The 27,710-nt window shown below is 45.4% G+C and overlaps 1 protein-coding gene across 1 annotated transcript in view; it reads left to right on the top strand.

Annotated features, from left to right (window-relative positions):
* Positions 1–27,710, top strand: part of tasora (transcription activation suppressor a) — a 50,525-nt gene that overhangs the window by 19,612 nt on the left and 3,203 nt on the right. Inside the window, exons 10-22 of the mRNA XM_056240019.1 lie at positions 3,547–3,650; positions 7,249–7,352; positions 7,421–7,493; positions 7,572–7,649; positions 14,151–14,693; positions 15,753–16,132; positions 16,468–16,594; positions 20,726–21,930; positions 23,170–23,292; positions 23,377–23,536; positions 25,091–25,199; positions 25,281–25,459; positions 26,908–27,063. Of these exons, the coding sequence (XP_056095994.1) occupies positions 3,547–3,650; positions 7,249–7,352; positions 7,421–7,493; positions 7,572–7,649; positions 14,151–14,693; positions 15,753–16,132; positions 16,468–16,594; positions 20,726–21,930; positions 23,170–23,292; positions 23,377–23,536; positions 25,091–25,199; positions 25,281–25,459; positions 26,908–27,063 (3,341 nt within the window). The remainder of the gene's footprint in view (positions 1–3,546; positions 3,651–7,248; positions 7,353–7,420; positions 7,494–7,571; positions 7,650–14,150; positions 14,694–15,752; positions 16,133–16,467; positions 16,595–20,725; positions 21,931–23,169; positions 23,293–23,376; positions 23,537–25,090; positions 25,200–25,280; positions 25,460–26,907; positions 27,064–27,710) is intronic.

Consider the following 27,710-nt stretch of genomic DNA (forward strand, 5'->3'; position numbering starts at 1 on the left):
TTCCCGCTTGTGTTCCCGCTTGTGTGCCTGTGTTCCCGCTTGTGTTCCCGCTTGTGTGCCTGTGTTCCCGCTTGTGTGCCTGTGTTCCCGCTTGTGTTCCCGGTTGTCTGCCTGTGTTCCCGCTTGTGTGCCTGTGTTCCCGCTTGTGTGCCTGTGTTCCCGCTTGTGTGCCTGTGTTCCCGCTTGTGTGCCTGTGTTCCTGCTTGTGTGCCTGTGTTCCCGCTTGTGTGCCTGTGTTCCCGCTTGTGTGCCTGTGTTCCCGCTTGTGTTCCCGCTTGTGTGCCTGTGTTCCCGCTTGTGTTCCCGCTTGTGTGCCTGTGTTCCCGCTTGTGTTCCCGCTTGTGTGCCTGTGTTCCCGCTTGTGTGCCTGTGTTCCCGCTTGTGTTCCCGCTTGTGTGCCTGTGTTCCCGCTTGTGTTCCCGCTTGTGTGCCTGTGTTCCCGCTTGTGTTCCCGCTTGTGTGCCTGTGTTCCCGCTTGTGTGCCTGTGTTCCCGCTTGTGTGCCTGTGTTCCCGCTTGTGTTCCCGGTTGTCTGCCTGTGTTCCCGCTTGTGTGCCTGTGTTCCCGCTTGTGTGCCTGTGTTCCCGCTTGTGTGCCTGTGTTCCCGCTTGTGTGCCTGTGTTCCTGCTTGTGTGCCTGTGTTCCCGCTTGTGTGCCTGTGTTCCCGCTTGTGTGCCTGTGTTCCCGCTTGTGTGCCTGTGTTCCCGCTTGTGTGCCTGTGTTCCCGCTTGTGTGCCTGTGTTCCCGCTTGTGTGCCTGTGTTCCCGCTTGTGTGCCTGTGTTCCCGCTGTGTGCCTGTGTTCCCGCTGTGTGCCTGTGTTCCCGCTGTGTGCCTGTGTTCCCGCTTGTGTGCCTGTGTTCCCGCTGTGTGCCTGTGTTCCCGCTGTGTGCCTGTGTTCCCGCTTGTGTGCCTGTGTTCCCGCTTGTGTGTCTGTGTTCCCGCTTGTGTGCCTGTGTTCCCGCTTGTGTGCCTGTGTTCCCGCTTGTGTGCCTGTGTTCCCGCTTGTGTGCCTGTGTTCCTGCTTGTGTGCCTGTGTTCCCGCTTGTGTGCCTGTGTTCCCGCTTGTGTGCCTGTGTTCCTGCTTGTGTGCCTGTGTTCCCGCTTGTGTTCCCGCTTGTGTGCCTGTGTTCCCGCTTGTGTTCCCGCTTGTGTGCCTGTGTTCCCGCTTGTGTGCCTGTGTTCCCGCTTGTGTTCCCGCTTGTGTGCCTGTGTTCCCGCTTGTGTTCCCGCTTGTGTGCCTGTGTTCCCGCTTGTGTTCCCGCTTGTGTGCCTGTGTTCCCGCTTGTGTGCCTGTGTTCCCGCTTGTGTGCCTGTGTTCCCGCTTGTGTGCCTGTGTTCCCGCTTGTGTTCCCGGTTGTCTGCCTGTGTTCCCGCTTGTGTGCCTGTGTTCCCGCTTGTGTGCCTGTGTTCCCGCTTGTGTGCCTGTGTTCCCGCTTGTGTGCCTGTGTTCCTGCTTGTGTGCCTGTGTTCCCGCTTGTGTGCCTGTGTTCCCGCTTGTGTGCCTGTGTTCCCGCTTGTGTGCTTGTGTTCCCGCTTGTGTGCCTGTGTTCCCGCTTGTGTGCCTGTGTTCCCGCTTGTGTGCCTGTGTTCCCGCTGTGTGCCTGTGTTCCCGCTGTGTGCCTGTGTTCCCGCTGTGTGCCTGTGTTCCCGCTTGTGTGCCTGTGTTCCCGCTTGTGTTCCCGCTGTGTGCCTGTGTTCCCGCTGTGTGCCTGTGTTCCCGCTTGTGTGCATGTGTTCCCGCTTGTGTGCCTGTGTTCCCGCTTGTGTGCCTGTGTTCCCGCTTGTGTGCCTGTGTTCCCGCTTGTGTGCCTGTGTTCCCGCTTGTGTGCCTGTGTTCCTGCTTGTGTGCCTGTGTTCCCGCTTGTGTGCCTGTGTTCCCGCTTGTGTGCCTGTGTTCCCGCTTGTGTGCCTGTGTTCCCGCTTGTGTTCCCGCTTGTGTGCCTGTGTTCCCGCTTGTGTTCCCGCTTGTGTGCCTGTGTTCCCGCTTGTGTGCCTGTGTTCCCGCTTGTGTGCCTGTGTTCCCGCTGTGTGCCTGTGTTCCTGCTTGTGTGCTTGTGTTCCTGCTTTTGTGCCTGTGTTCCCGCTTGTGTGCCTGTGTTCCCGCTGTGTGCCTGTGTTCCTGCTTGTGTGCCTGTGTTCCCGCTTGTGTGCCTGTGTTCCCGCTTGTGTGCCTGTGTTCCCGCTGTGTGCCTGTGTTCCTGCTTGTGTGCTTGTGTTCCTGCTTTTGTGCCTGTGTTCCCGCTTGTGTGCCTGTGTTCCCGCTGTGTGCCTGTGTTCCTGCTTGTCTGCCTGTGTTCCTGCTTGTGTGCCTGTGTTCCCGCTGTGTGCCTGTGTTCCTGCTTGTGTGCCTGTGTTCCTGCTTTTGTGCCTGTGTTCCCGCTTGTGTGCCTGTGTTCCCGCTTTTGTGCCTGTGTTCCCGCTTGTGTGCCTGTGTTCCCGCTTTTGTGCCTGTGTTCCCGCTTGTGTGCCTGTGTTCCTGCTTGTGTGCCTGTGTTCCCGCTTTGTGCCTGTGTTCCCGCTTGTGTGCCTGTGTTCCTGCTTTTGTGCCTGTGTTCCCGCTTGTGTGCCTGTGTTCCCGCTTTTGTGCCTGTGTTCCCGCTTGTGTGCCTGTGTTCCCGCTTGTGTGCCTGTGTTCCCGCTTGTGTGCCTGTGTTCCTGCTTTTGTGCCTGTGTTCCCGCTTGTGTGCCTGTGTTCCTGCTTTTGTGCCTGTGTTCCCGCTTGTGTGCCTGTGTTCCCGCTTGTGTGCCTGTGTTCCCGCTTGTGTGCCTGTGTTCCCGCTTGTGTGCCTGTGTTCCTGCTTGTGTGCCTGTGTTCCTGCTTGTGTGCCTGTGTTCCCGCTTGTGTGCCTGTGTTCCTGCTTGTGTGCCTGTGTTCCCGCTTGTGTGCCTGTGTTCCTGCTTGTCTGCCTGTGTTCCTGCTTGTGTGCCTGTGTTCCCGCTGTGTGCCTGTGTTCCCGCTTGTGTGCCTGTGTTCCTGCTTGTGTGCCTGTGTTCCCGCTTGTGTGCCTGTGTTCCCGCTTGTGTGCCTGTGTTCCCGCTTGTGTGCCTGTGTTCCCGCTTGTCTGCCTGTGTTCCTGCTTGTGTGCCTGTGTTCCCGCTGTGTGCCTGTGTTCCCGCTTGTGTGCCTGTGTTCCTGCTTGTGTGCCTGTGTTCCCGCTTGTGTGCCTGTGTTCCCGCTTGTGTGCCTGTGTTCCTGCTTGTCTGCCTGTGTTCCTGCTTGTGTGCCTGTGTTCCCGCTGTGTGCCTGTGTTCCCGCTTGTGTGCCTGTGTTCCTGCTTGTCTGCCTGTGTTCCTGCTTGTGTGCCTGTGTTCCTGCTTGTCTGCCTGTGTTCCCGCTTGTGTGCCTGTGTTCCCGCTGTGTGCCTGTGTTCCCGCTTGTGTGCCTGTGTTCCTGCTTGTGTGCCTGTGTTCCTGCTTGTGTGCCTGTGTTCCCGCTGTGTGCCTGTGTTCCTGCTTGTCTGCTTGTGTTCCCGCTGTGTGCCTGTGTTCCTGCTTGTGTGCTTGTGTACCCACTGACCCGCTGACCCACTGCTGCTGTGTCCTCAGGCCGGAGAAGATCGAAGTGGGCACCGTGATGCGTCTGCAGCAGGTGAAGCAGAAGATGCCGTCCGCACTCTTCTCCTGGAGCATCTACACCGGCAGCCACGAAGGTTTCACAGACATTACTGTTGTTTTATATTGGATTGGAACTGTGGGAATGTGCCCTGTGTGAAGAGAGATGGTTTGTAAACTCTGCGCATGTTATGGTTCCTGAAGGAGGTTGCTGTTCGTCAACCATTTCCCAAAGCGTTCAGCCCTAGAAGGATTACTGCACCGATATCAACGTTTTGGCCGATACCGATCATTCTTTGCATTTTAAAGCCTATAACCGTTATATTGGCCAATAAATCTAAATCCAAATTTTTATGAAATTTTTGAGAGCCTGATTATAAAAAACAAAAGTCTCACCATTAAAATCTAGTCCCAAGCTTCAACATAATAATAATCAAACATATACAGTACAGTAGCCTATAGTGAACCAGTGTAAGATTCCTTAACTTTTAAAATTAATTTTACACTCCGATGACAAACTTTCTTTATCAAAAAAAAAAAATATATATATATTAGGGGTGTAACGATACACAAACCTGACGGTTCGGTTCGTCCCACGGTTTTGAGGTCTCGGTTCGGTTCGGTTCATTTCGGTGGGGTGGGGGGGTTTAGAAAGCTAAAATTGCTTTTATTTTTTATTAAACAGTGCTTTAATGAACAAATTGTGTCCTTGTCTTTAAATTAATTCAATTACAAGTAAACGTTTCGCAAGGATAACAAAATTATCTGCTAATGCTGTAAACTACAGCCCTTACTTGCACATTACTATAACATTAAAGCTTAACAACAGAGCCTAGACTTTTAGCCTAAATTATATAATAATAATCAACACTCAAATAACAGGTTGTATGAAAACATGTAAACTGCACATAAGGCAATTTTTGCATTAACATGTTTTTACTCTAATTTGTTATTGTTATATAATAATTTACACAGTTGCTGTTATTTTCATGACAACTATTTTAAACATACATTAAATAATCAAGATATCATAAACAGGTTAAGTAAAATATAATATATAGGCTAATATATAGCATTTATTTAGTGAAAGAGTTAGCAAACCAGCAAGCTGTGGACACTGAATGACTTGCCTGAGGTAAATATAAAGCTATGTGAAAAACTAAGCGTTTTATTGACGTATTTCCGCTGTTGAAACACTGATTGAGTGTTTACACGAGTTATGATGCCTTTCAGTAAGTATACTGCATCTTTCAACATACCTTCGGGTGTCCATTCATGTTTATTCTGTAACTGAGAAAGAGATGATCGCGCTCCGCGCTGCCGCATGCATACAGTGATATCTGTCACGCCACATCTAAGAGCGCCAAAACGGCATTTATTGTTTGCATTTCGTGATCAAATAGACATAATTTGAAAGATTACACCTTGCTTATTATCAAAAGTAACAAAACACTGAGCTTATTGCGATTATATGTGGTTAATGGTGGTTAGGCAACAGCCCTGTATTCGTTGTGTACACAACACATGAGGTGCAATGAGCCGGGGCTGGGCGGGGCAGCAGGGGGCGGGGCAGCGGGGGGCGGGGCGTGTTCGGTTCGCCATGAGAGTATCGCGATACGTATCGTGGGTGGTGTATCGCGATTTTTCGGTTCGGTTCAAATATCGTTACACCCCTAATATAAATATATATATATATATAGAGAGAGAGAGAGAGAGAGAGACTTACAAAGAAATTAAACAATGCCTAAATAATGTAAGCAAGTCATTGGACAACATTACTTGCGTATAAAGGATTAAATGCAGGTCTCATGGATGAATACAATGGAATAGCCTCCGCACGGACAATAATGTCACTTTTAAACCATATTGTTGATGAAATAATACGAGAAAAATTAAAGTGTTAGTTATAATAAATAATGCATCAATGTTTTTGCAACCACAACAAAAGAAATCTAAAATGAATATTACCATTTCAAATGGCAGCATTGCTGTTAGAGCTGTGTGTGCTGGAGCTGAGTGAACTCTAGGAAACTGAACTCAATGAAACGCATCCTAATGAGATTAATCATGTATTTATATACAACATAAACGTAATATTACAACTTATATCTGCACAAAATGATGCGAATGCACAAGTGAACTTGAACTAAGTTGCGTGCGAGTCAGAAAGTGTAACTCCAGTTGTGGATGCGCTCTTACCGTCGCAGCAACTAAACCCAAAGAATTCACAACGTTATATATTGGCCTTAAAGGGGTCATATAATGCCATTTTTGTACAAGCTAATATGATTCTTTAGGGTCTAAATTAAAAGTTTGTAATATACTTTAATTAAAAATTCTCATTAGTATTGTAAGAAAACACTTATTTTACCTGGTCAAAAACAGCTCTGTTTTCAGCGCGCCGTTTCAGTGCATATGACTTTAAATGATCATGAGCTGCGCTCACCCCGCCTCTCTGTTCTGTGCATACACCGTTTGTAACACAATAACAAAATAACCATAACGCGTTGTTCAGTATAAACGTGGAATTATGAATTATATTGAGAACGTCATACATAGAAAACATGCCGTAATGTACCCTAAGTGTAAACCTTAGACGCATTCATTGTGAAGCGTGCAGCTAGCGATTTGCAAAGATTAATATATTAATATAAAGTTTAATAAAACGTTTCACTCACTTCCGTTCTTCTGGAGGTTCAGCAGGAACACGAATATCTGGGACCGATCCTTTTTAGCAAAGCTTCTTAGCAAATCCAGCTTTATACTGACCCTCGTTTATAAAGCAGTCTGGTGAGAAATGATTCGCGCAAACATGAGAGCATTGACGTTGCTCGTGGGGAATATTCCCTTCGAAAACAAACTCAGCCACTGCGTCTTCAGCGGTTCGGATTTAGGAACATTAAAATGACTGTGTTCGTTATTACACCCAAGAACAGAACACCACAATCGCTTAGACGCCATTCTGCTCATAGACAGAGCTCCAGCATATCAACAATGACCGCGCCGGTCCGGTCCGCGCCGCGCAGACTATGATTGACAGCTACCTCATGTGCGAGGGCGGGTCTGTGTTGAAACGCTCCCGTCAATCAACAGTCGTGGGAGGGGCGTCCGTTTTATTGACGTCACAAAAACGAACGGCTCGATTTGAGGCAGGGGAAAACATATAAGGAGATTAAAACAAAACCACTGGATGGATTTTTATCATTATATGATGTTTGTATACAGGCACTGCCAACACACATTTCAGTACAATCAACTTGTAAAAGTGCATGTACCATTATATGACCCCTTTAATATGTCAGCCTAATTGTCTCGTTGGGCCAATAACGATAACATTAAAAATTAACATATATCGGCCGATACAGATATGGTGTTCTTTCCAAATATAACTATTCGAGTCATCTGGTGAACATGCCTGTATTTTCTCATATCGCTATGTATTTAGACACTGCAATGTCCATTTTTTGCACTATAGTGCGGCCCTAATGTCGACAATATAATAAATGCCAACTAGTCAAATTAGGGGGGTTTGTCACGATACGCAGTTGAGCTTTCAGCAGATGTCATTATGTTGTGATGTGTATTATTCGTTTGGTTTGCTTGTTGTGCTGCACATCTGTTGTAGGGATGTTAAAGTTGCATTGAGTAGAGGTACGATAACCTGCTGTAAATACTGTGTCTGGTTTGTTTTGGCAGTGTGTAAGAGTGGCATGTTCTGCAGTCTGTTTGACGTGGTGGAGAAGGACAAGTCCCCGAAGAGCTTGAGCGCTCTGCTGCAGACTCTGGAGGAGCAGGGGCTGGTGAGTGCGGCTCGAGTGCGGCTCGAGTGCGGCTGCTGTCCGTCAGCTGACTGTGTGTGTCTCTGCAGGTGCTGGTGAACATGGTGAAGGACCGAGGGTTCTTCTTCTTGCTCTCCGCCAGTCAAATGGCCAACTCCAGCGGTATGAGCTAATGATGGTGAAACGGCAGTGTAACACAAATCCATCTTTGAAATATTTCAAATGTCTTTGATTTTACAGAGCGACGAGGCGGCTGGAAGATGTCGTGTATACAAGCACTTTTCATTTACCGAGAGAAGCGCGAGCTGTTAAAGAGCCGTGAGTATCTGGAGACATGTACACTGTTAAATCCACATGAAGCTTCTTAAAGCCAGAAGCATGTTTTATGCAAACACACACGTGAATGCTTGGCCAAAATATTGCAAGCACATTCGTTTAACATATTTCATTAACTCGAGGAAGTGATCGTATTAACTTCAAATGTGTGTGCTGTTAAACAGATGTTATCAATCATGTATCTAGTCACAAACATACACTGGTAATCTTACTTTAGCTAACGTGGGTAGTGAGCTTCTCTTCAAACTAGTGTCATCACCATACAAACACCCAGTAGTCGGTACAAATACCAGTATACATGTTTCCATCCAGTTGCGAATTTAACTTATGCAGGGTTGGAATATGGCATAAAACATTTGCAAGTAAAGCAGTGTTTCCTTCCCATGTGTTCAAGAGAACAAAATCATCACTTCCTGTGAAACTGGCGCTGTAAGTTTCTGCAATCGTCACTCTTTTCCCTCCATCATGAACGAGTGTGTCTCAGAGCGTCAGACGAAACTCAGTAAACGCTGTCATGATCTCTTGCGTTGGGATGCTGGTGTGTGTGAGACGCTTCTGGAGGGAATTAAACCAAATCATTCTGATCACAGACTCCGGCTCCGGCGATGCCATTGGTCCGCTGGATACTCCAGTTATCCAATCACAGCCTGAGGCAAAGTCACCTGAGTTTATTGTTGCGCTTCGAGAGATTTATTCAGTAAATGTGTTTCCATCGTAGTTTATGAGCATGTCTTCTTTTGTAGATGTTTTCCCTAAACCTAACTACGTACCTATGATACTTATACTCTTGCGCGCCTATACATTGACGTTAGCTAAGTTTACACTTCAGCGAGTCTCCAATCGACTACAGCATCCGTCTAATCCTATAATTCTAAGGTACTTGCTTGCTGCGCAGCTTAAATGACAGACAGACCGTAGTTATTGTCCTTTAAATGCTCTTTATTACGGCCGGGAGTTCTCGAGTGGTTCTCAGAGAATCTCAACCCAAAAGAAGAGTACAACAAGCTTTATAGGATCAAGCCAGACAGATTGACATCAAAACAGAATCATCATGACTAACATGTCACGCTCTATCATTATGATTGGTTAAATTGTTTAAAGCAAGCAAGTTTAAAGGTGCCCTAGAATGTTTTTTTTTATTATTTTATAATGTTTCCTGGGTTGCCCTTATAATGTTAGTATGTTTTTTAGATAAAAAATAATCATAATTTAGAAATAAATGGCATTTTTCCTAGCCTGCTTTTAGCCTCTGATTTGAACACTCTGTTTGAAGGGGCGTGTCTGCTGTGGGATTCAGTGTAACCGCGGCCACTGCTGTGATTGGCTGACATGCTTGCATATGAAATAGCTACGCATTACATGTGAAACTCTCTCGAATACTTTTACTACTGCTATTATACGTTTTTACTATAACAGCTATCGAGATTAACGAATCGTGAGATGTTTTTAAAGTATTTAGATCTATTCCCATCACATAAAATGTTGCCGTGATGAGCATTGAGCAGATGACAGTGTGTTGATCGCGAGAATGAAGATATCATCATTGCAAAGCAGTTTCTGCACTCTCTAATGCTTTCCCCAATGCAAACACGATGATGTAAATACAGTAAGAGCTTCGTTGTGCAGTAACGTGCGTCATTGATTTCATAACGAGTTTGGCAAGTGTCCAGATAAACTCGCGCTGTGTGGAAAGATTGTTCTTTGATCGCTTTCTGTATATAATTTGTTCACAATTTAAATACGATTATTTTCATCCTACTAAAAGAAACGATGTGAAGTTGATATTTTAGTCACTGGCTTGACTTACTGATGCATAAACAGTATTGAACGATTTTGAGAGAAAGATTACCTGTCTGAACTTGAACAATTACACATCAGAAAGTGTTGCTTGGTAGCTCGATCCGAGGCCAGCTCTGTATTGGCCCAAGTTGAGGAAACAGTCGGTGAAATGTTTGGAAATTTCCAGAGAAAATAAAATTAACCCATTGTTTCTTCAGAGGCTCAGATGAAGGAACTAAAAAATACTTTTGTGTTCATTAGGGGTGGAACGGTACACAGAAGTCACGGTTCGGTTCATACCTCGGTTCAGACGTCACGGTTCGGTACGATTTCGGTACAATGGAGTGAATAGCAAAACAAAAATGCAGAAGGCTTTTTTATAAATGTCTTAAGCCTTGTATTTTTTTTAATAAGTTTTATTAATAAAGGCAGAGAACCAGTTTATTTGTAGTGCACTGACAGTAGTTTTATATCATTAGTTTATTAATCAAATTATTAAAAAGACGAAAAGACCTTGAGATATGTTTGGTAATTGTACCTGAATGAATTTAAAATTAATTTGCTATTTCATATCAATATATTTGTTTTCCTTCATTTTAATTAACCCTAACTTTATTCTCATCTGAATTATAAATAATTGATTTCCGTATAAAATAATACTACCATTAAAAACTTTTGTTAACAGTTGTAGGTTACAGTTTGACAAGAGTTTAGAGTGTGACAAAAGCACAATGTTGTGTTTTATTGTGAGTGTACACAAATAAAAGTAAACAATTTGCCGTTTTAATGATGTCCTGTATGAAAAAAATGACGGAGTATGTTTTTATGTTTCCACTGTTCGATCGCTCTTGCCTCTCTCTCTCTCACACACACTGTTCGATCGCGCGATTCGCGGCGCGCCCCTCTCTCTCTCGCACACACACACACACACACACACACACACAGTTCGATCGCGCGATTCGCGCCCGCGCCTCTTTCTCTCTCTCTCGCACACACACACTGTTCATCGCGCCTCTCTCTCTCTCTCTCTCTCTCTCTCTCTCTCTCTCTCTCTCTCTCTCTCTCTCTCTCTCTCTCTCTCTCTCTCTCTCTCTCTCTCGCACACACACGTTCATCGCGCCTCTCTCTCTCTCGCACGCACACACACACACACACACACACACTCTACACACTGTTCATCGCGACTCTCTCGCACACACACACACTGTTCATCGCGCCTCTCTCTCTCTCGCGCGCGCGCACACACACACTCCAGCATTGCAATCTTGATCGCAGCCTGTTCATTGCTGCGTTCACAGTCACACCAAAAGCGAATAGAGCGAAATTTATCGCTATTTAAGAGGTTTTTTTTTTATTTGTACCGTGTATTCTCCGTGCAAATTCGTGCACCGAACCGTGACGCCCGTACCGTTTCGGTTCAATACGAATACATGTACCGTTCCACCCCTAGTGTTCATGTGTACATCCAAACACTGAGCAACTGCCATGCTTCGGCTGCGCAGTTCCGCCTGGCATTGAGGGCTGGCCAGAGATGCTCACAAGTCTCTGAGCTAGAGTCCAAGTCAAGTCTCAAGTCTCTGAGCTAGAGTCCAAGTCAAGTCTCAAGTCTCTGAGCTAGAGTCCAAGTCAAGTCTCAAGTCTCTGAGCTAGAGTCCAAGTCAAGTCTCAAGTCTCTGAGCTAGAGTCCAAGTCAAGTCTCAAGTCTCTGAGCTAGAGTCCAAGTCAAGTCTCAAGTCTCTTGTGGTTATAAGTGTTGCATCACGTACAGCGACCCATCCAGGTTGCTTAGAACACTGCATAACTTTATATAAGGAATTCGAAGCATGTAATATGTTAGGTTACACTTTATTTCGATAGTCCACTTTAGACATTCTACTAACCATGTACATTTTCAACTACATGTCAACTAACTCTCATTAGAGTATTAGTAGACTGTCAGGTTATGATGTGGGTTCGGGTTTGGAGAACAAGTTGACTTGTAGTTGCCAAGTTACTTATAGTCAGTAGAATATCTGTTGGGGAACCAACAAAATAAGATATTATAATACATAATTAGCAGATATTAAGCCTACTAATACTCTAATGAGAGTTAGTTGACATGCAGCTGCAAAGTTACTTATAGTTAGTCGAATGTATAAAGTGGACTATCAAAATAAAGTGGTACCATATGTTATTATGACTCCTTTATCTATTAGCATACAGTATCAGCTTTGATTTTGGTATATAAGCAGTGTAAACAGGCTATTGCAACATGACAAAAACACCAAGAATGCTTTACTTTTAGGACCTAGTTAATTTCTTTATTTTGCCTTGTAGCTTGAACATACCAAGACATAAGACCAAATATAGAAAATGATATAACTCACAACACTAAAATTGACACACTCCTATTTAGTGCAAAACATCAGTGTAGCTAAATGCAAATAAACTATTGCGTCCAAATGAAATTAACACTACAGTGCACTTCCAAAACATCCAAATGCTCAAAATCTTTAGTGTAAATGTGAAGCAACTGACCAACTTATGGCATGTAACGTTAACTTGTTAAGAACAAAATGTTTAGAAATAAAATCCAAAGGGTGAGATCAGACTGGTTAACCTTCTCTTCTCTTAACACACTCACTAGGTATGGGCCACAAAACATTTCTGGCTTCTTCTGGCTGCACTGCCTATGCAACTAATCATAGCTTAACGTTATACTGTAAGTCACCACATCCCAGACTCTCAAACCAGTGTAACGTTATAACTAAATTAAACTGTAACGTTACATAAACAACAATAATCCTGTAACCTGTTTGTAGACAACGGGCAGCCAGCGGCACGTAAATGATTAACATTACGTTAATCGACCACCACAAGTTTGGCAATTAAACAATCGCTCATTCATATTTCATAAGGAAGACAATCGGAGTTAACCTCCCGTAACGTTAGGTAGCTAAAGCAATAAGCAAGCTAACGGTAGATGGTCAATGCTGAGCTAAACATGTTTACTCACCTATCAGGGTGCGTTTTCAGACGCCTGATAAAATTAGATGTAGTTGAGCCAGAATCTTTTATCGTGATACTGCATAATTTGCATTGAGCGCTTCTTTTGAGCGCGTCTTGTTTGAAGTTTTTGAACCCAAAGGTAACGATGAATGGCACAGCAGCGGCCGGTGCAGTCGAACTTTTTGTTTGTTATCCTCTCATGGTCGCGCGCGCGCTGCCAGCAATAGGCCACGTAGTACGTGGTTACGTAGGCAGGTTATAGGTAACGGAGGGAGGGGGATAACAGCGAGCTCATCAGACGTTTCCTAAAAATAAACATTGTTCACGAGTCCCGCAGCTCGAGTCCGAGTCGAGTCTGAAGTCTTTCGAGGACGAGTCTCAAGTCGAGTCTGAAGTCACTGTGTGTGGGACTTAAGTCGCACTCGAGTCCGAGTCTCAAACTCGAGTCCCCATCTCTGGGGCTGGCATATGCAAATATTTGGAGTCGTACATATTAATGATCCCGACTGTTGCGTCACAGTCGGGTATATGTGGAGATTCGCCTGTTTTTCAGGGGTGTTTTTCAAAAACGAGATTTAACTAAGAAGGAGAAAACAATGGTGTTTGAGACTCACTGTATGTCATGTCCATGTACTGAACTCTTGTTATTTAACTATGCTAACATAAATTCAATTTCACATTCTAGGGCACCTTTTAATGAAGGGGGGCTTCATTACCCTTTGTTAGTGACATCAGCAAAAATATCCTGTATCATCAAGAAACATTGTAAGGGGTTAATATTTCAGTCAATCATTTATCATTTTGAATCATTCATTTTGAATCATACAGTCAAAGAACAGAACGTTTAGTCCATTGACCAAGGTTCCATTGACCAAGGTTCCATTAAGTTCCATTGACCAAGGTTCCATTAAGTTCCATTGACCAAGGTTCCATTAAGTTCCATTGACCAAGGTTCCATTAAGTTCCATTGACCAAGGTTCCATTAAGTTCCATTGACCAAGGTTCCATTGGTCAAAGTTCCATTGAGTCAAAAGTTTGTTAGATGGTTAGATCATATCGAAAGTTCGTCTGATGGCTACAGTCTAAATAAAAGGAAGTAAGATTTATTTTGGTTTATTGTTAGATCTAGAATGGAAAGTTAGTCACCATCAGACATAAAAACGAGAAGTGTGATAAAAGTTTATCATAGGATAAAAATCTAAAATCAGATTTTTATGGTTAGTAACATAATTAGTCTTATTTATTAAAAATCCACCACACTTCTTATCGGATAAAAGGTGTTTCCAGCTCAATAACAGATTTTTTTATGCACATTTTTAGAATCTATAGATGATAATTTTAGATATTTCAAGAAAACATGACAGGGTTTATTGTGTTTCGTCTGGCATTTATGATGGAGGATAAAAGAGCCAGTTTCTTCCCCGATATCAGCAACTTCCTTTTTTCTTTTCTTTTTTGACAGAATTTCCCAGTAAGTGACGATTGTGTTCACTTGGAACACATGGGACTTCATTAGCAGATGGTGTATATTCCAACCCTGCATAAGTTAAATTCACAACTTTAAATGGAAACATGGCATTCAGACACAATGTACGAAAAGCTATCTGCGTTTTCATATTTACAATAGCTCAATAGTTTCAGGCTCAAGTCGCACTAATCTTATTTCTGATCTTAATATTTAGTGTATTATCAGTAATGATGTTTGTGTCTGTGCAGCAGCGGCTCCCTGCCGGCCGGTGTCCTCCGAGCGCTGGGGTCCCGTCATGCCCCAGCACGACTCGTTCGTGTCCGCTCTTCACCTGGCCCTGAGCAAGGCCCGCGCGGACCCCCCCGCCGACCCCAGCGCCTGCGTACAGCAGTCGGTGTGCGAGTACCTCACGCACCTGCGGCTGGGCAAGCCCGTGCAGCGCGTCCGCACCGACTACGACCCCAAGCTGGACGTGCGGGAGAAGCTGTTCCCCGCCCCCCGGCAGAAGCCCAGCCTGGAGCCCTTCCTGCGGCCCTACATCTACAGCCCGGGCCTGTTCACGCTGGCCCTGCACGGCCTGAAGGCGACGGTGGAGGAGCTGGGCCACGCCGGCAGCGCTCAGGAGAACCCCGAGAGAGTGCAGGAGCTGCTGGAGCTCATCCAGCTCAACAAGAAGAGCTCGCAGGGCGGCGCAGGGGCCGAGGCCGCGGAGAAGAGGAAGGGGGAGCTCCACGCTGCTGAGGGAGCCGCCAAACGCCAGAGGAGCAAGCCCAGCGACGAGCTCGCGGAAGGTGAGGAGCCTCGGGGAATCGGCGGGATTAGGGATTTTACATTCATCGGTGCAAAGGTTCATTTCAGAGTCTTGTTTGCACTGTATAGTTCAAGTTCAAATGTATTTGTATAGCATAAAAACAACCACAGTTGACCAAAGTGCCTAACTATGTCAGTATACACAAACAAATCAACTCTCTACTGTCTTTGTTTTTAATGTCACCGTATCAAAACTCAACTCGAGATGAAAGTAAGGAGTACAGGAGGTCTAAAGCAGGGATAGGCGACATCGGTCCTGGAGGGCCACGGTCCTGCACATTTTAGCTTCAGCCCAGAAGTTAGGGCAAAGTATTTCTAATTTTGTGTAAAAAGTCCCTCTAATGTCCTCATAGTTGGGGCAGCTGGTGAGGAAGTGTTGCTCTGTCTCCACTTCTCCCTGCTCACAGTACGGGCAGACGCGTCTCTCTCTGGACCGCCAGTTCTGTCTGTAACACACACACACACAGTCAGAGTGTGATTGCTCAGTCTAGACAGACACACACACACACACACTCTCTGGGAGCCAGTTCTGTCGGCCCGTCTCTACAGTCAGAGTGTGATTGCTCAGTCTGTACAGACACACACACACACACACACACACACAGTCAGAGTGTGATGCTCAGTCTGTACCTCGTCATCCTTCTTAGTTTAGTCTTTCACTGCACTCAGGTATTCTGCGGTGGTGTAGTCTCTATTTAAGTCCAAATAACATTCAAGTTTACGTTGTTTGTCTGTGGTTTCAGTCCAGTAGGTCAGGTAACTCTCTCGCTGTGCTTGTATGATGTGGTTGGGCCGGATGGTGTGGCTGAGGGTGTGTGTGTCCTGAGGCGGAGGATGGTCAGTGGTGTTAGTCTGTGTGTGGAGCCGCAGGACCAGCTGAAGGAGCGGTCTCTTCTCAGGGTTTATTTCATGGGTTTTAAGGGCTTTAAAATGATAAGAGTTGGGGTCACTCATTTTTAGATGTTTCCAAAATGTGATGGCTCGTTTCTCAACGTGTATTAGTAGAGGGTATTGGCCTAATTCTCTCTCTCTCTCGTCAGCGGATGAGCTGCAGTCCGCTCCTCATCTCTCTGATGTCGTGAGCAGCGTCGGCCTTCAGGACACAGACCTGAGGAAGGACAAGTCTCAGAGTGCGCTGAAGGTCATGCAGATGCTGGACAGCTTCGGGACGACCAGTCTCGACACAGACCTGCGTAAAGACAAGAGCCACGGGGCGCTGGAGGTCATCAAGCTGATCGACACCCTGACCAGAGGCTCCTCAGAGTCGCCCGCCGACTCCGAGCTGAAGGAGGCGGAGGACATCTCTGACGCCGCGCTGTTCGACAGCATGCTGAGACTCGGCCTCCCCACGGACCGGGACATCGACCTGAGGAAGAGGTTCATCCACGACGACGAGCCCGGGAGGACCGACGGCCTCGAGGTACATCCCGCTGCTCACGCCACTGCGCATGTACACCTGTGTTTATCAGTGTGCACTCTGATCTTAACTCTGCTTCTGTATTATTCTCAGGTTAGGTATATTATAAGCCATTGTTCTGCTGGTGAATGTGGAGCAATAAGTCCTCAGTTTTAATAAATGTAAAGATGAAAAACAGGAGCAGATGTTTGAATACTTTGATGTTCTTTACTTCAACAACAGCTGCTAGTTTCACATCTAGCCAGAGTCTTGTTTATTGTTCTGCTAGCTGGCATTCCTCCAGTGATGTGTTTAAAGGCGTGCAGGTCTGCCGTCTGACGCTGCTGTTGTGGTTTCAGGAGGAGACGGCCGGGAGCCTGAGCAGTCTAGAAGCGTTCAGCCCGTGCTCAGACTCAGGCGGACAGCAGCGCGGCGTCAACCTGCTCGGAGAGAAGACCATCCCGTGGGTGCTGATACCCATCACAGGTACAGGCGCCGAGGGCTCAGAATGACCCGCCAGTTCATATCAGCAAAAACGTTTTTTTTTTTACAGTCAGTATTATGTTGTTGTGCATTTTAAGTTAACAAGGCCAATAGAGGGTGTGCGTTAGTCTCGCGTAACCAGAGGCTCTGCGCTCTATCAAAGCTTTTCCTGTCTAAGACGGCGTTTGACTGACATGTAACGCAACCAATCACAATTAGTTTTGTTTAGGAGCGTGAAAATATATTGTCGATGCCAGACTGAGTGCAGGAGAGCTGAGTGTGACTGGAGTTAACAGATAATCGTCTGTTTTACTGGCGTTTCCCCTGTTTAAACTAAAGGTTGGACTTGATATAGTGTTCCTCACAACTTACCAAAGATCCAGTGATATTGACCTGCAGCAGGAAATAAACAAAGCAAATTTGCATGTGAATGCAACATAAACACAATATAGGTATAGGTCTAGATCCATGTGATCACTCATATCAATGTTATATATATATATTAGGGGTGTGCAAAGCAGCCGGTATTTGTATCTGTATTTGTATTTGTTGAGGGGGGGGGGGGGGGGAAGTATTTGTATTCGTATTCGAGTAAAATTCAAAATAGGCCTAAAAATCTAGTTTGGAGTTGACTGGATTGGTGACGGGGGGTGACTAGCTTTCATAACGCACACAAGCAAGGTCTCTCGCTCTCAGCTCTCTTCCGTGCGCGCGCTAACAGTTTGGAGCACAGTATGTTCTGTCTCGCATGCGCGTTAGATTCCGGGAGATTTGAACTAATTTCAGGTAGGGATGGGGCCGATCCGATCCAGTATCGGTATCGGGACCGATACCAGCGTAAATTCACGTATCGGATTTTCCCGATCCAACCTGCGGAGATATCCGATATCCATGAGCCATGTCTGCGCTTTAACGTTGTCTGCTGAAATGACTCCAAAATTGATTCCCGCCGGCTAGTCTGCTAGCTGGCTGCAAACTGTGGAATGGATTTCCTGAACGGAGGCGCGGCTCAAATAGACACAGTCATGAGACACGCCTCCGCTCAGAAAATCCATTCCGCAGTTTGCAGCCAGCTAGCAGGAAAGCATTGAGCAGCATTATGTCCGCTGTGTGGAAATACTTCACACTGGAAACACCGCGGAGCAAGACAGCAAAATGCAATGTTTGCAAAGCTGTAATTCAGAGAGGTGGAAGCTCCCTCGCGTCGGTCAACACAACGAACGCAATCAAACATTTAAAAAAGCACCACGTTAAAGAGCACGAGGGTTTTTTAGCCAGTGGGCAGAAAGACAACGGGAGCCGTTTTATTGATAGAGTGTGTGTGTGTGTGTTAAGGCCCTTGCACACGGAGTCCGAAATTCACGTCTGAAATTTTCGCACGTTAAAAAATAAATACGACCTCACGTTATGTCAATCACGCTTGCATACTGCCACTGAAACTTTCGTCCGTCATAAAAAAAATCTGCGTTTTTCGCATCTGTAGCAAGAAGTTTGAATAGAGTTTGAATGGTGTTTTGACAATTCAGAGCAGCTGAATCACGAATAGCCTACGAAAATGTTGGACTATTGCACTTTTCTTATATTTCTAATATTTTACATTTTAAAACCTTGATTTGTTGATGCTAAAAGAGCCAGTGTACTTGTTTTTTTTTGCTGTTGATGCAAACTGTTTTATTGATAGTGTGTGTGTGTAAGATGTTTACACTTGCACTTTTCTTATATTTCAAGACTCAAGTATTTGACATTTTGGGAATGTAATAAATATTGACATGACAATCAATTTGAAACCCTTGCAGTTGCATATTTGCTTTCAGAATGGGATTTTTCCTGTTAACAGGATTTCCTGTTTTTCTGACCTTATACTTACCTAAAGTTGCCTTTTAGGCCATACACGCATAGATACGTACATATCATACTTGCCTGTTGAGAGGAGTTTATTTCAGCATCATATAAAATCAACAATAATGATAATAATAATATTAAAGCAAACACAGCTCTGGTATCGGAATAGAATCGGTATCGGCCGATATCCAAATTCAGGTATCGGGATCGGATCGGAAGTGAAAAAATGTGGATCGGTGCATCCCTAATTTCAGGGAGCCGCTATCAATAGAGACTTGGGATGTCTGCGTACCATATAACTCCCACAAGTGCATACAATTCACACAACTACACAAGCATTTTTTAACCTTTTTAACCGAACGTACGTAAACAGAGCGAACATGAGAGCACCCGACTGCAGACGTCAATAATGCAGCGTAATGGAATAATCTCCCGAGCAAACTCCGCTTCCCGAAAGTTATAAACTGCCTCCGGAACCCAGTTAAGGTACAAAAATCTATTCAACAAAAATAGTGATGCAGTTAAGTGTTTTTTCGCTCAGCCGAGCCCTCTCTGTTGCTGTGTCTGTGGAGCAGCCTGTGTCAGTCACCTCTTCCTGAACCTCACTCACTCACTCACTCTAACTCACTCATCCGTGCATGCACTGCGGTCTCGTGATGAAATGCAGCTTTTTGATATAAAGTTTTTCTTGTTCCCGAATACAAATATTTTTTTAAGTATTTGTTCGAAATAACTATTCGTAAAAAACACGTTATTTGTACCTTTCCGAATACCGTATTCGGGTTCGGCTCCACCCCTAATATATATCATCCAGCCCTAAAACTTGTATAGTTTTTGTCAGTTTATTTAAAAACATCAAATTATGCAGAATATAAGATGGTAAATATTTCATTGATGAGTTATCAATACAATATATAACAATACAATATAGGATATGATTTTACTCTACAATTCAACATGAGACAAAATAACTGCAAATCCACCTTTCACTGCCTGGATCCAGTTGTTTCTATGAATTACAGCGATCCGTTTGCGTCTCTGTTCTGTAGCTTTCAGAAGTCTGTAAAATATACCTCAGACTCTTGTCAAATCTAGTTGTACAGTCGATCTCAAAGCTCTTTCCTGTTTTAGATGTGTCGCGGTATTAAGAGAAATGACCTTTGTCTGAACCATGTGGACGATTTTCTAGCAGCTAGAGATTTGGAGGGAGTCTTAATTTGTTTGAATGACCTCTGAACTTAAGGCGGTGTCCCACTAGCCAACTTAAGACCAGTTCTCTCATATATCTGTTCATTATATCAGTAATGCATCATGGGGGACACTAAACACTGGCTGCGTCTGAGATCACACACTCTCTTGAGTAGGTACTTATGTTGAACAAGTAATTACTTCACGACCGATACAAAAATATGTTCTGTATAGCATGAGTGTATAGTGCTCTAGTATCTAGAGTGTGTGTAGGATGAATGTGTTCTGGATGTACATTATCATGTGATCTACCAGCGTCAGTTCACTGCTGTTCACAGATCCTCTCCCGTGGCCTCATGGGATAGTGAAGTGTCCATCGTATGCTCACTTCAGAATCTCACTGGAAGTAGTAGGACACTCTTTTATGAGTACTGTGAATCTGGACATACTAATGTCATATTTCGCCTACTGTATTATTATTGGGACCTATTGGGAAGTGTGCGATTTCGGATGCAGCCAGTGTTTCTGAGAATGAGCATCGACTCGATCGACACTACAGATCGGCCCTGATCCTCAACACACCCGTCTCCATACCGGCGTGACTCCGATCTTCAGCCAGATGAACTGGATTAATATTCTGATGTTCTGATCCAATCCTCCACCTGACCTGTAATGCTCCTGAATCATAATCACACACTGATCGTTCGTTGGCCAGAGGAGAACTGAGCGACTGAGTCTGGTTTCTCCCGAGGTTTATTTCTTCATTCTGTCACTGATGGAGTTTGGGTTCTCGTCACTGTCGCCTCTAAACACTTAATATTCAGCAATATTATTGATCTCCTGCATTGACAGCATTATATGAGAACTGAACTGAGCTGGACGATGACATCACGGTTTACTCCAGAGCGGCTATATATATAAATGAACTAAATTAATAACTCTTTCACTGAACTTACTTAAGCTGGACTGTGACGCTTTTTTCTTCTGGAAACAAACTTGACTTGACTTAAAAACATCTTCTTTGCTGAGGATTACATTTGAGAGTTTATCAATTCATGTACGTTGTTTACATTTTTCACAATCTTATTTTTCTAAATTGCTTAGGTCTGAAAACGGAGAGATATTCCCAGAGACAGATGGACCACCCTGAAGACCCCCGCTTCCTCCAGAGCCCGGTCGTGTCCACACACACCACGCCTGACAAGAAGGAGCTGTCGCCCGCCTACCAGCCCGACAGCAGCAACACCGCCGGCGATCTGGAGGATCCGGCCGACGCAGCGGAGGACGACGAGCCCGTTCCTGCGGCCGCGAGCACTGAGAGCCACGCTCCTGCTGACCCGCCCCCGGCGCCGGGGTCCAGAGCCGGCGTCGACCTCATCGTGGACGAGCAGATCTCCGGCTTCTCCAGTGAGGTCGAGCAGCTCCTGAGGAACAGACACATTTATTACGTGTCTTGTTTAAGCGCTCAGGGCTCGCGAGGACCGCCCAAGACTCCAGTTCTGCCTCTTTCTGATTACATCTCAAACTTCCACACACCCTTCCCTGTCACCAACTACATCAGCTCTTTCCGGGACAGCCTGAAGGTGTTCATAGACTCCCAGAGTGCCAGTGGAGCCCGCTCCGCTCAGGAACACGTGTCTTCGTCCACTTCTGCAACTGAAGTTACTTCAAATGTCCCTGATACGTCCTCCAGCATTAATCCTTGTGCTTCCTCGCCTTCGACCACCACTTTTGAGTCGTCTCTGAGACCGTGTTCCCCTTCTAGTGCCCTACCGGACTCAATGACGCCACATCACTCGAGTGATGTCCACGAGCCTCCCCAAACGCTGTGGCCGCTAGAGCAGGACTCCGAGAGCCAGACCCGGGAAGCGAACAGCACCAGTGCTCTTCCTCAGGGCTCAGCGGAGATGAACGGGGGTCCGGTGGCTGAGACTACGGAGACGGTGGAGGGCCAGATGGCACACACACACGCTGAAGACGTCCCGATGGCACACACACACACTGAAGACGTCCTGATGGAATACACACACGCTGATGACGTCCCGATGGCCCACACACTCACTGAAGACGTCCCGATGGAGCACGCCCACTCACACACACACCCTGAAGAGGTCCCGATGGAGCGCGCACACACACGCGCTGAAGACGTCCCGATGGAGCGTGCGCTCAGCTCCATCATCCATCAGCTGCAGCCGGAGGTCATCAGTAACCTGGTGGAGATCCTCAAAGGGGTGCAGAAGAACTCGGTTCACTTCTACATCCATTCCACCAACGAGGAGGAGGAGAGTGACGTCTGCTGGGAAATAAAGGTACGCGTGTATCCAGTGTCCAGTATGCAGTTTGCTGTTCTCTGGGCGGCTTCACACCTGTGTTTAGTGCCGGTGTAGACACGGCCAGTTACGCTACGGTCACACCGTCAGTCCAAACCCGATAGGAATCTGATCTGAAATTATTGATGTCCACACTGTTGTACCGCAAGTGTTCACATCTGATGTGTGTGTCCATGCCGCTCTTCAGTTTCTGGAATATCTGCACTGGTTTCTGTGCCAGTGATGTTGGGTTGGTAGGGATTAGGCGTCACGATACTTCGCAATACATACATGCAACTATGATAGTGACAATATGTATCGTGGATAGTTCACCCAAAATAAAATTTCTGTGTGAGGAAGAAATTCAAGTTTACGGAGTTTTAGTGGTCAGTACTACATTAAACTACTGTATATAATGTTGAATATAATGTATAATAATGCAGTGGGGGAATACCCTCATGTCACGATTCGATACATATCACGATACTGAACTCACGATACAAGATTATTGCGATACCCCAAGACATATACTGTGATGAAAGGTTAACAAAAAATGTACTGTTGATTAAAATGGTAAATTTGGTATTACATTGTGTGTGTAAATGATCAGGCTTGGACCAAAGCACAGGACAATAGAGACACCAGCATAAAAACATGATTCTGAAGATGAAAATACAGAATTATTATAGACGAATATGCTTGCACTCTTTCACTGACTAGATATATTTCAAATAATGTATAGGACACTTTTTTTACTGGTAACATCAGATATTTGGCATTATCAGCACACACAAATATTCCTCCATTGCATTATTATACATTATATTCAACATCATATACAGTAGTTTACTGTAGAACTGACACAAACTCTGAAAACTTGAATTTTTTCTCACATAGTTTTGGGTGAATTATACACAATACAGAGTCACTATCCACAATACATATTGTTGCATTTTCGTATCGTGATATAGTGACATTTACACATTTCATGTGATTTTTGGCCGTTCATTCTTGCTAAATCTGGTCGGATTTCAATCGGATATGCACAAAAATCGTATATTTGGGCTGACAGTCTGACCGTAGCCTTAGGCATAAATTTTTCACTTGAAAATGGTGGAATTGTTGCTTCAATGTTGGTGAAACTGACTGTCAAGCGTTAAACGAATCGAGATGGATGTTTAAACTCAAGTAGCCCAGAGATCGGGAAGCATACTAACCTTATACTCACATTTGTAACAGGAATATTTGAAAAAGTTGGGGGATTTGGAGTGTAACCCTCAGGGTTTCCTTGAGAAAAGCAATAGTCAAGATAAACTACTGGTCATCATCCCGAATATGGACATCGCCACACAGGTGCACAAGGTACGTCACAGCTCAGCACTCAGAGCGGATTTGAATTTGGGAACCATACACTGAAACCACAGATGTTGCGTTTTACACCCATAGATCCCTTCTTTGGTTTCGCTGAAGAAGCATCCGTCCGTGAGCTTTGCTGGCGTAGACAACCTGAGTGACATCCAGAACCACACCTACAATGAGCTCTTCCAGTCCGGGGGCTTCATTGTGTCTGACGAGCACGTGTTGAACCCAGCCGTCATCACCGCAGGTAACACTCTTTCAGCAGCGCCAGGTGTCCGAGCAGGTGTGCAGCGCGTCACACACACATTACCCGGAGCAATGTGTCCCGGAGCAATGTGTCCCGGAGCAATGTGTCCCGGAGCAATGTGTCCCAGGCCTGTTGTCCTCTGTACAGATAATCGTTGTCAGGATAATTCCGGTTCACGTGGCTACGCCAAAGCGATAAAATTCTGTATTATAAATTTTAAGGCCAGACAAGTAGTTTGTTGAGGTTTGGTTTTTTAGAGAAGGACTACATGCCTGCACACATATATTCAAACGCGCATACATATAGAATGAACTCTTAATACACATGTGCACGCCATTAGCGTTCTCACAGGTTCGCATTTTTAAAGTTTGTGTAGAGAGAACTTAAGAGTTTAGAGTAGAGAAACTAACTTTAGCTGGACAATAACTTTATTCTAGAGCTGCTGTAAAGCCAAAACAATCTCTGTTACTGTAATTTCCTATTATCACTGTAAAGCTGATTTGAAACAATCTACATTGTTAAAAGCTCTATAAATGAAGATGACTCTCTGCGTTTCCACCGCGGTCTCTTAAGTACCGGGAAGATTAGGCAAATGAGTCCGGAGACTACTTTACAGTTCCCGCTGGATTTCATCCTCTGAATTTAAGCTTAATAAAGCCTGAACCTCGTCATCGGTCGTATTTTTTAAACTCCATTGTTGATTTGAATAGCAAACAACTCAAATAAATTGTGGCATGAACTCAACCAATCAGCATGTTCAGCGCCCCAGTCCCTCCCCCGAAAGTTCCTGAACTTTGAAAAGTACTACCTCGCAAGCAGAGACTTTCTTTTGGAGGGGGAAATATTTGCAGGAGCTTCATTTAGAGACTAGTTCCTGTGGTGGAAACACACCGAGTCCCAGCCCAAAGTCCCTGGTTCTTGTGGTAGAAACACACCGAGTCCCAGCCCAAAGTCCCTGGTTCCTGCAGTGGAAACACACCGAGTCCCAGCCCAAAGTCCCTGGTTCCTGCGGTGGAAACACACCGAGTCCCAGCCCAAAGTCCCTGGTTCCTGCGGTGGAAACACACCGAGTCCCAGCCCAAAGTCCCTGGTTCCTGCGGTGGAAACACACCGAGTCCCAGCCCAAAGTCCCTGGTTCCTGCGGTGGAAACACACCGAGTCCCAGCCCAAAGTCCCTGGTTCTTGTGGTGGAAACACACCGAGTCCCAGCCCAAAGTCCCTGGTTCCTGCAGTGGAAACACACCGAGTCCCAGCCCAAAGTCCCTGGTTCTTGTGGTGGAAACACACCGAGTCCCAGCCCAAAGTCCCTGGTTCCTGCGGTGGAAACACACCGAGTCCCAGCCCAAAGTCCCTGGTTCCTGCGGTGGAAACACACCGAGTCCCAGCCCAAAGTCCCTGGTTCTTGTGGTGGAAACACACCGAGTCCCAGCCCAAAACACACCGAGTCCCAGCCCAAAGTCCCTGGTTCCTGCGGTGGAAACGGGCTTATTATTGAGATTTAGGTTTGTTCAACTTTTAACACGCGTTTCAGCAAAGCTGTGTGTCTGTTTTCAGAGAAGCTTCGAGACATCCTTGAGCACATCGAGCGGCTGAACTCTCCTCAGAGCCCCTGGAGGTGGAGGATACACTTCAAATCACACAAGAAGCTCCGAGAGCACAGCAGGTTTGACACCTAACCCTTTCACAACATGCTGACACACTGCACGATCTCACCGTGACCATGTGATGCTGGCTCTGTCTCCAGGCTCAAAGGGGATGCCTTGAACTTGTACGAGATCCTCGCTGCTTATGAGAAGAGGCATATTGTGGAGATCCTGTCGTACCACGAGTGTGACGCTCCGTCACGAAGAGCACCGGACCTCGGCTGTCTAGTGGATCTGCAGGCGAGATTCATCAAGCAGCGACACCTGATATTTCTTACAGGTGCTCTTAGACCTTGAGTGTACTGTGTTATTGTTCCTAAACCCAGTGACTAGCTCTGCATTATAAGTAGGGCCATGCCTGTCCGCATGAGTCCGTCCCTCCAATGAGACGGTATTTGACTCTCTGTGGTCATTAAAGGAGTCGTTCACTTCAGAATATAATTTCCTGATAGTTTACTCTCCTCCACGTCACCCAAGATGTTCATGTCTTTCTTTCTTCAGTCGTTCTTCAGGTGTTTGAGGAACACACTCCAGGGTTTCTCCATATAGTGTCTTCAATGGGGTCCAACGGGTCGAAGGTCCAGATGTGAGTTTCAGTGCAGCTTCAAAGTCTCGACACGATCCAGCCGAGGAATAAGAGTCTGATCGAGACAAACCAGCGGACATTTATAACAAAATACACATTTATATACTTTTAACCACAAATGCTGGTCTTGCACTAGCTGTGATGCGACACACATTACGTAATCGGGTTGAAAGGTCACGCGTGTCCCGGTTAAACAATTTATCCAACTTCAAAATCATCCGACATCTTTGTTTTATCTTTTATTTATTTTAAGACTGTCTTTGCACGTTGGCTTTGTAAACACTAGATCTGTTCTTCCGCCTTCGCCACGCTTGACCTTTCAACCTGATGACGTAATGTGTGTCGCATCACAGCTAGTGGAAGACCAGCATTTGTGGTTAAAAGTATATAAATGTTTATTTTGTTATAAATGTCCGCTGGTTTGTCTCGATCAGACTCTTATTCCTCGGCTGGATCGTGTCGAGACTTTGAAGCTGCACTGAAACATTTAATCTGGACCTTCGACCCGTTGGACCCCATTGAAGTCACTGTATGGAGAAACATCCTGGAGTGTGTTCCTCAAACACCTTTTCGACTGAAGAAAGAAAGACATGAACATCTTGGATGACGTGGAGGAGAGTAACTTATCAGGAAATTTTAATTCTGAAGTGAACGACTCCTTTAAAACCCCCAAGGCACTTCTCGTAGAAGAGTAGCGGTGTAACTCCGGTGTCCTGGACAAATCCCCTCCGTAGTCATTAGTCACGGCCTCCTAATAATGACACCACCTGCTTATTTCAACACACAACACTCACTTAATTTTCTGCGTTGTCACATTGGGCTTTAGTGTGCTTTTAGAGTAGCTCATATTGTACTTGAGGGAGCCACAGGATAAGGAACCCTTCAAGCCTGATGTTTCTCAATGTCCATCACTCTGAACGACTGATCTTGGTCATTTGTAAAACTATGGTGTTCTGACAGTATTGTGTTACATAATTAGTGTTCTAGAACCAGAGGCTGCAGATTGCTTTATTAAAATGTTTTTATGTAGTGTATTTATCAATTGTTATCCATAAATCATGCTTGAATTTACCTTTGGATATGGGATCGGTGACTTGCCCGCTTATGAGGAAAGTAATGTTTGTTTAAATCCTGTCCAACAGGCTTCCAGTTCGAGATGTTCCCCCTCTACTCGAGCAGTGGCATCGTCATTGCCAATGTTGATGACGTAAAGTTTGTAATAAGCAGTTTAGCCAGTGGAGAGGCCGTGGCCAGCGTCCCGTCTGCGGAGACTTACCCCTGTCCTGATCCAGCGTCATGTAAGTGATTCTGTGGTAAACCCATCTGACAACATCAAACTACACGTCTCGCTGAGTTTCCCAGTCTAAACGAGTGTCCCAGTCGATCTGCTGCCACCGTGATCCTGAACGACCTTTATTATTCAGCATAGAGGCGAGGCCAGCTAAAACACAGTGACTCCACGGCAAGGAAATGCACTGATGAACCATCAAAATAGAAAATGACAGGACAAAATGGTGTTTTCTGAAAGTTAAAAGAGGTACTGAACAAAACCAGCTCTCAATCACACAGCGGCATTATGCCGTGATGATAACCAAAACACGTGGATGAACACCCAACAGCAATCTTGTTTACCTTTGGGATAACAGGTCTTTTGTATACATTACCGCTGAGTAAAACCATGGCGTTTTTGTAACCACACTAGCCAATGAATGTCACATTTTTAGTACCTGGAAACTGTACCATATATTTTTTATCACTTATATTTTTTTGTCCCAATAAGAATGGGATTAAAATGTTTTCATACGAGATGAGCCAACAACAGAAATGTTAAGATGTTGTGAATTTCCTCCTAATATATTCATTTTGGTATTTAAAGGGGCTATATGTAGAATTCAGAAACCTGTGTTATCAGCGCCACCGCTGGCCATTGAGTGAACAGCGCTCA

The sequence above is a fragment of the Rhinichthys klamathensis genome, unplaced genomic scaffold (assembly GCF_029890125.1).
Source record: "Rhinichthys klamathensis goyatoka isolate OS25496 unplaced genomic scaffold, OSU_Roscu_1.1 h1tg000578l_1, whole genome shotgun sequence".
In the NCBI taxonomy this organism is placed as follows: Eukaryota; Metazoa; Chordata; class Actinopteri; order Cypriniformes; family Leuciscidae; genus Rhinichthys; species Rhinichthys klamathensis.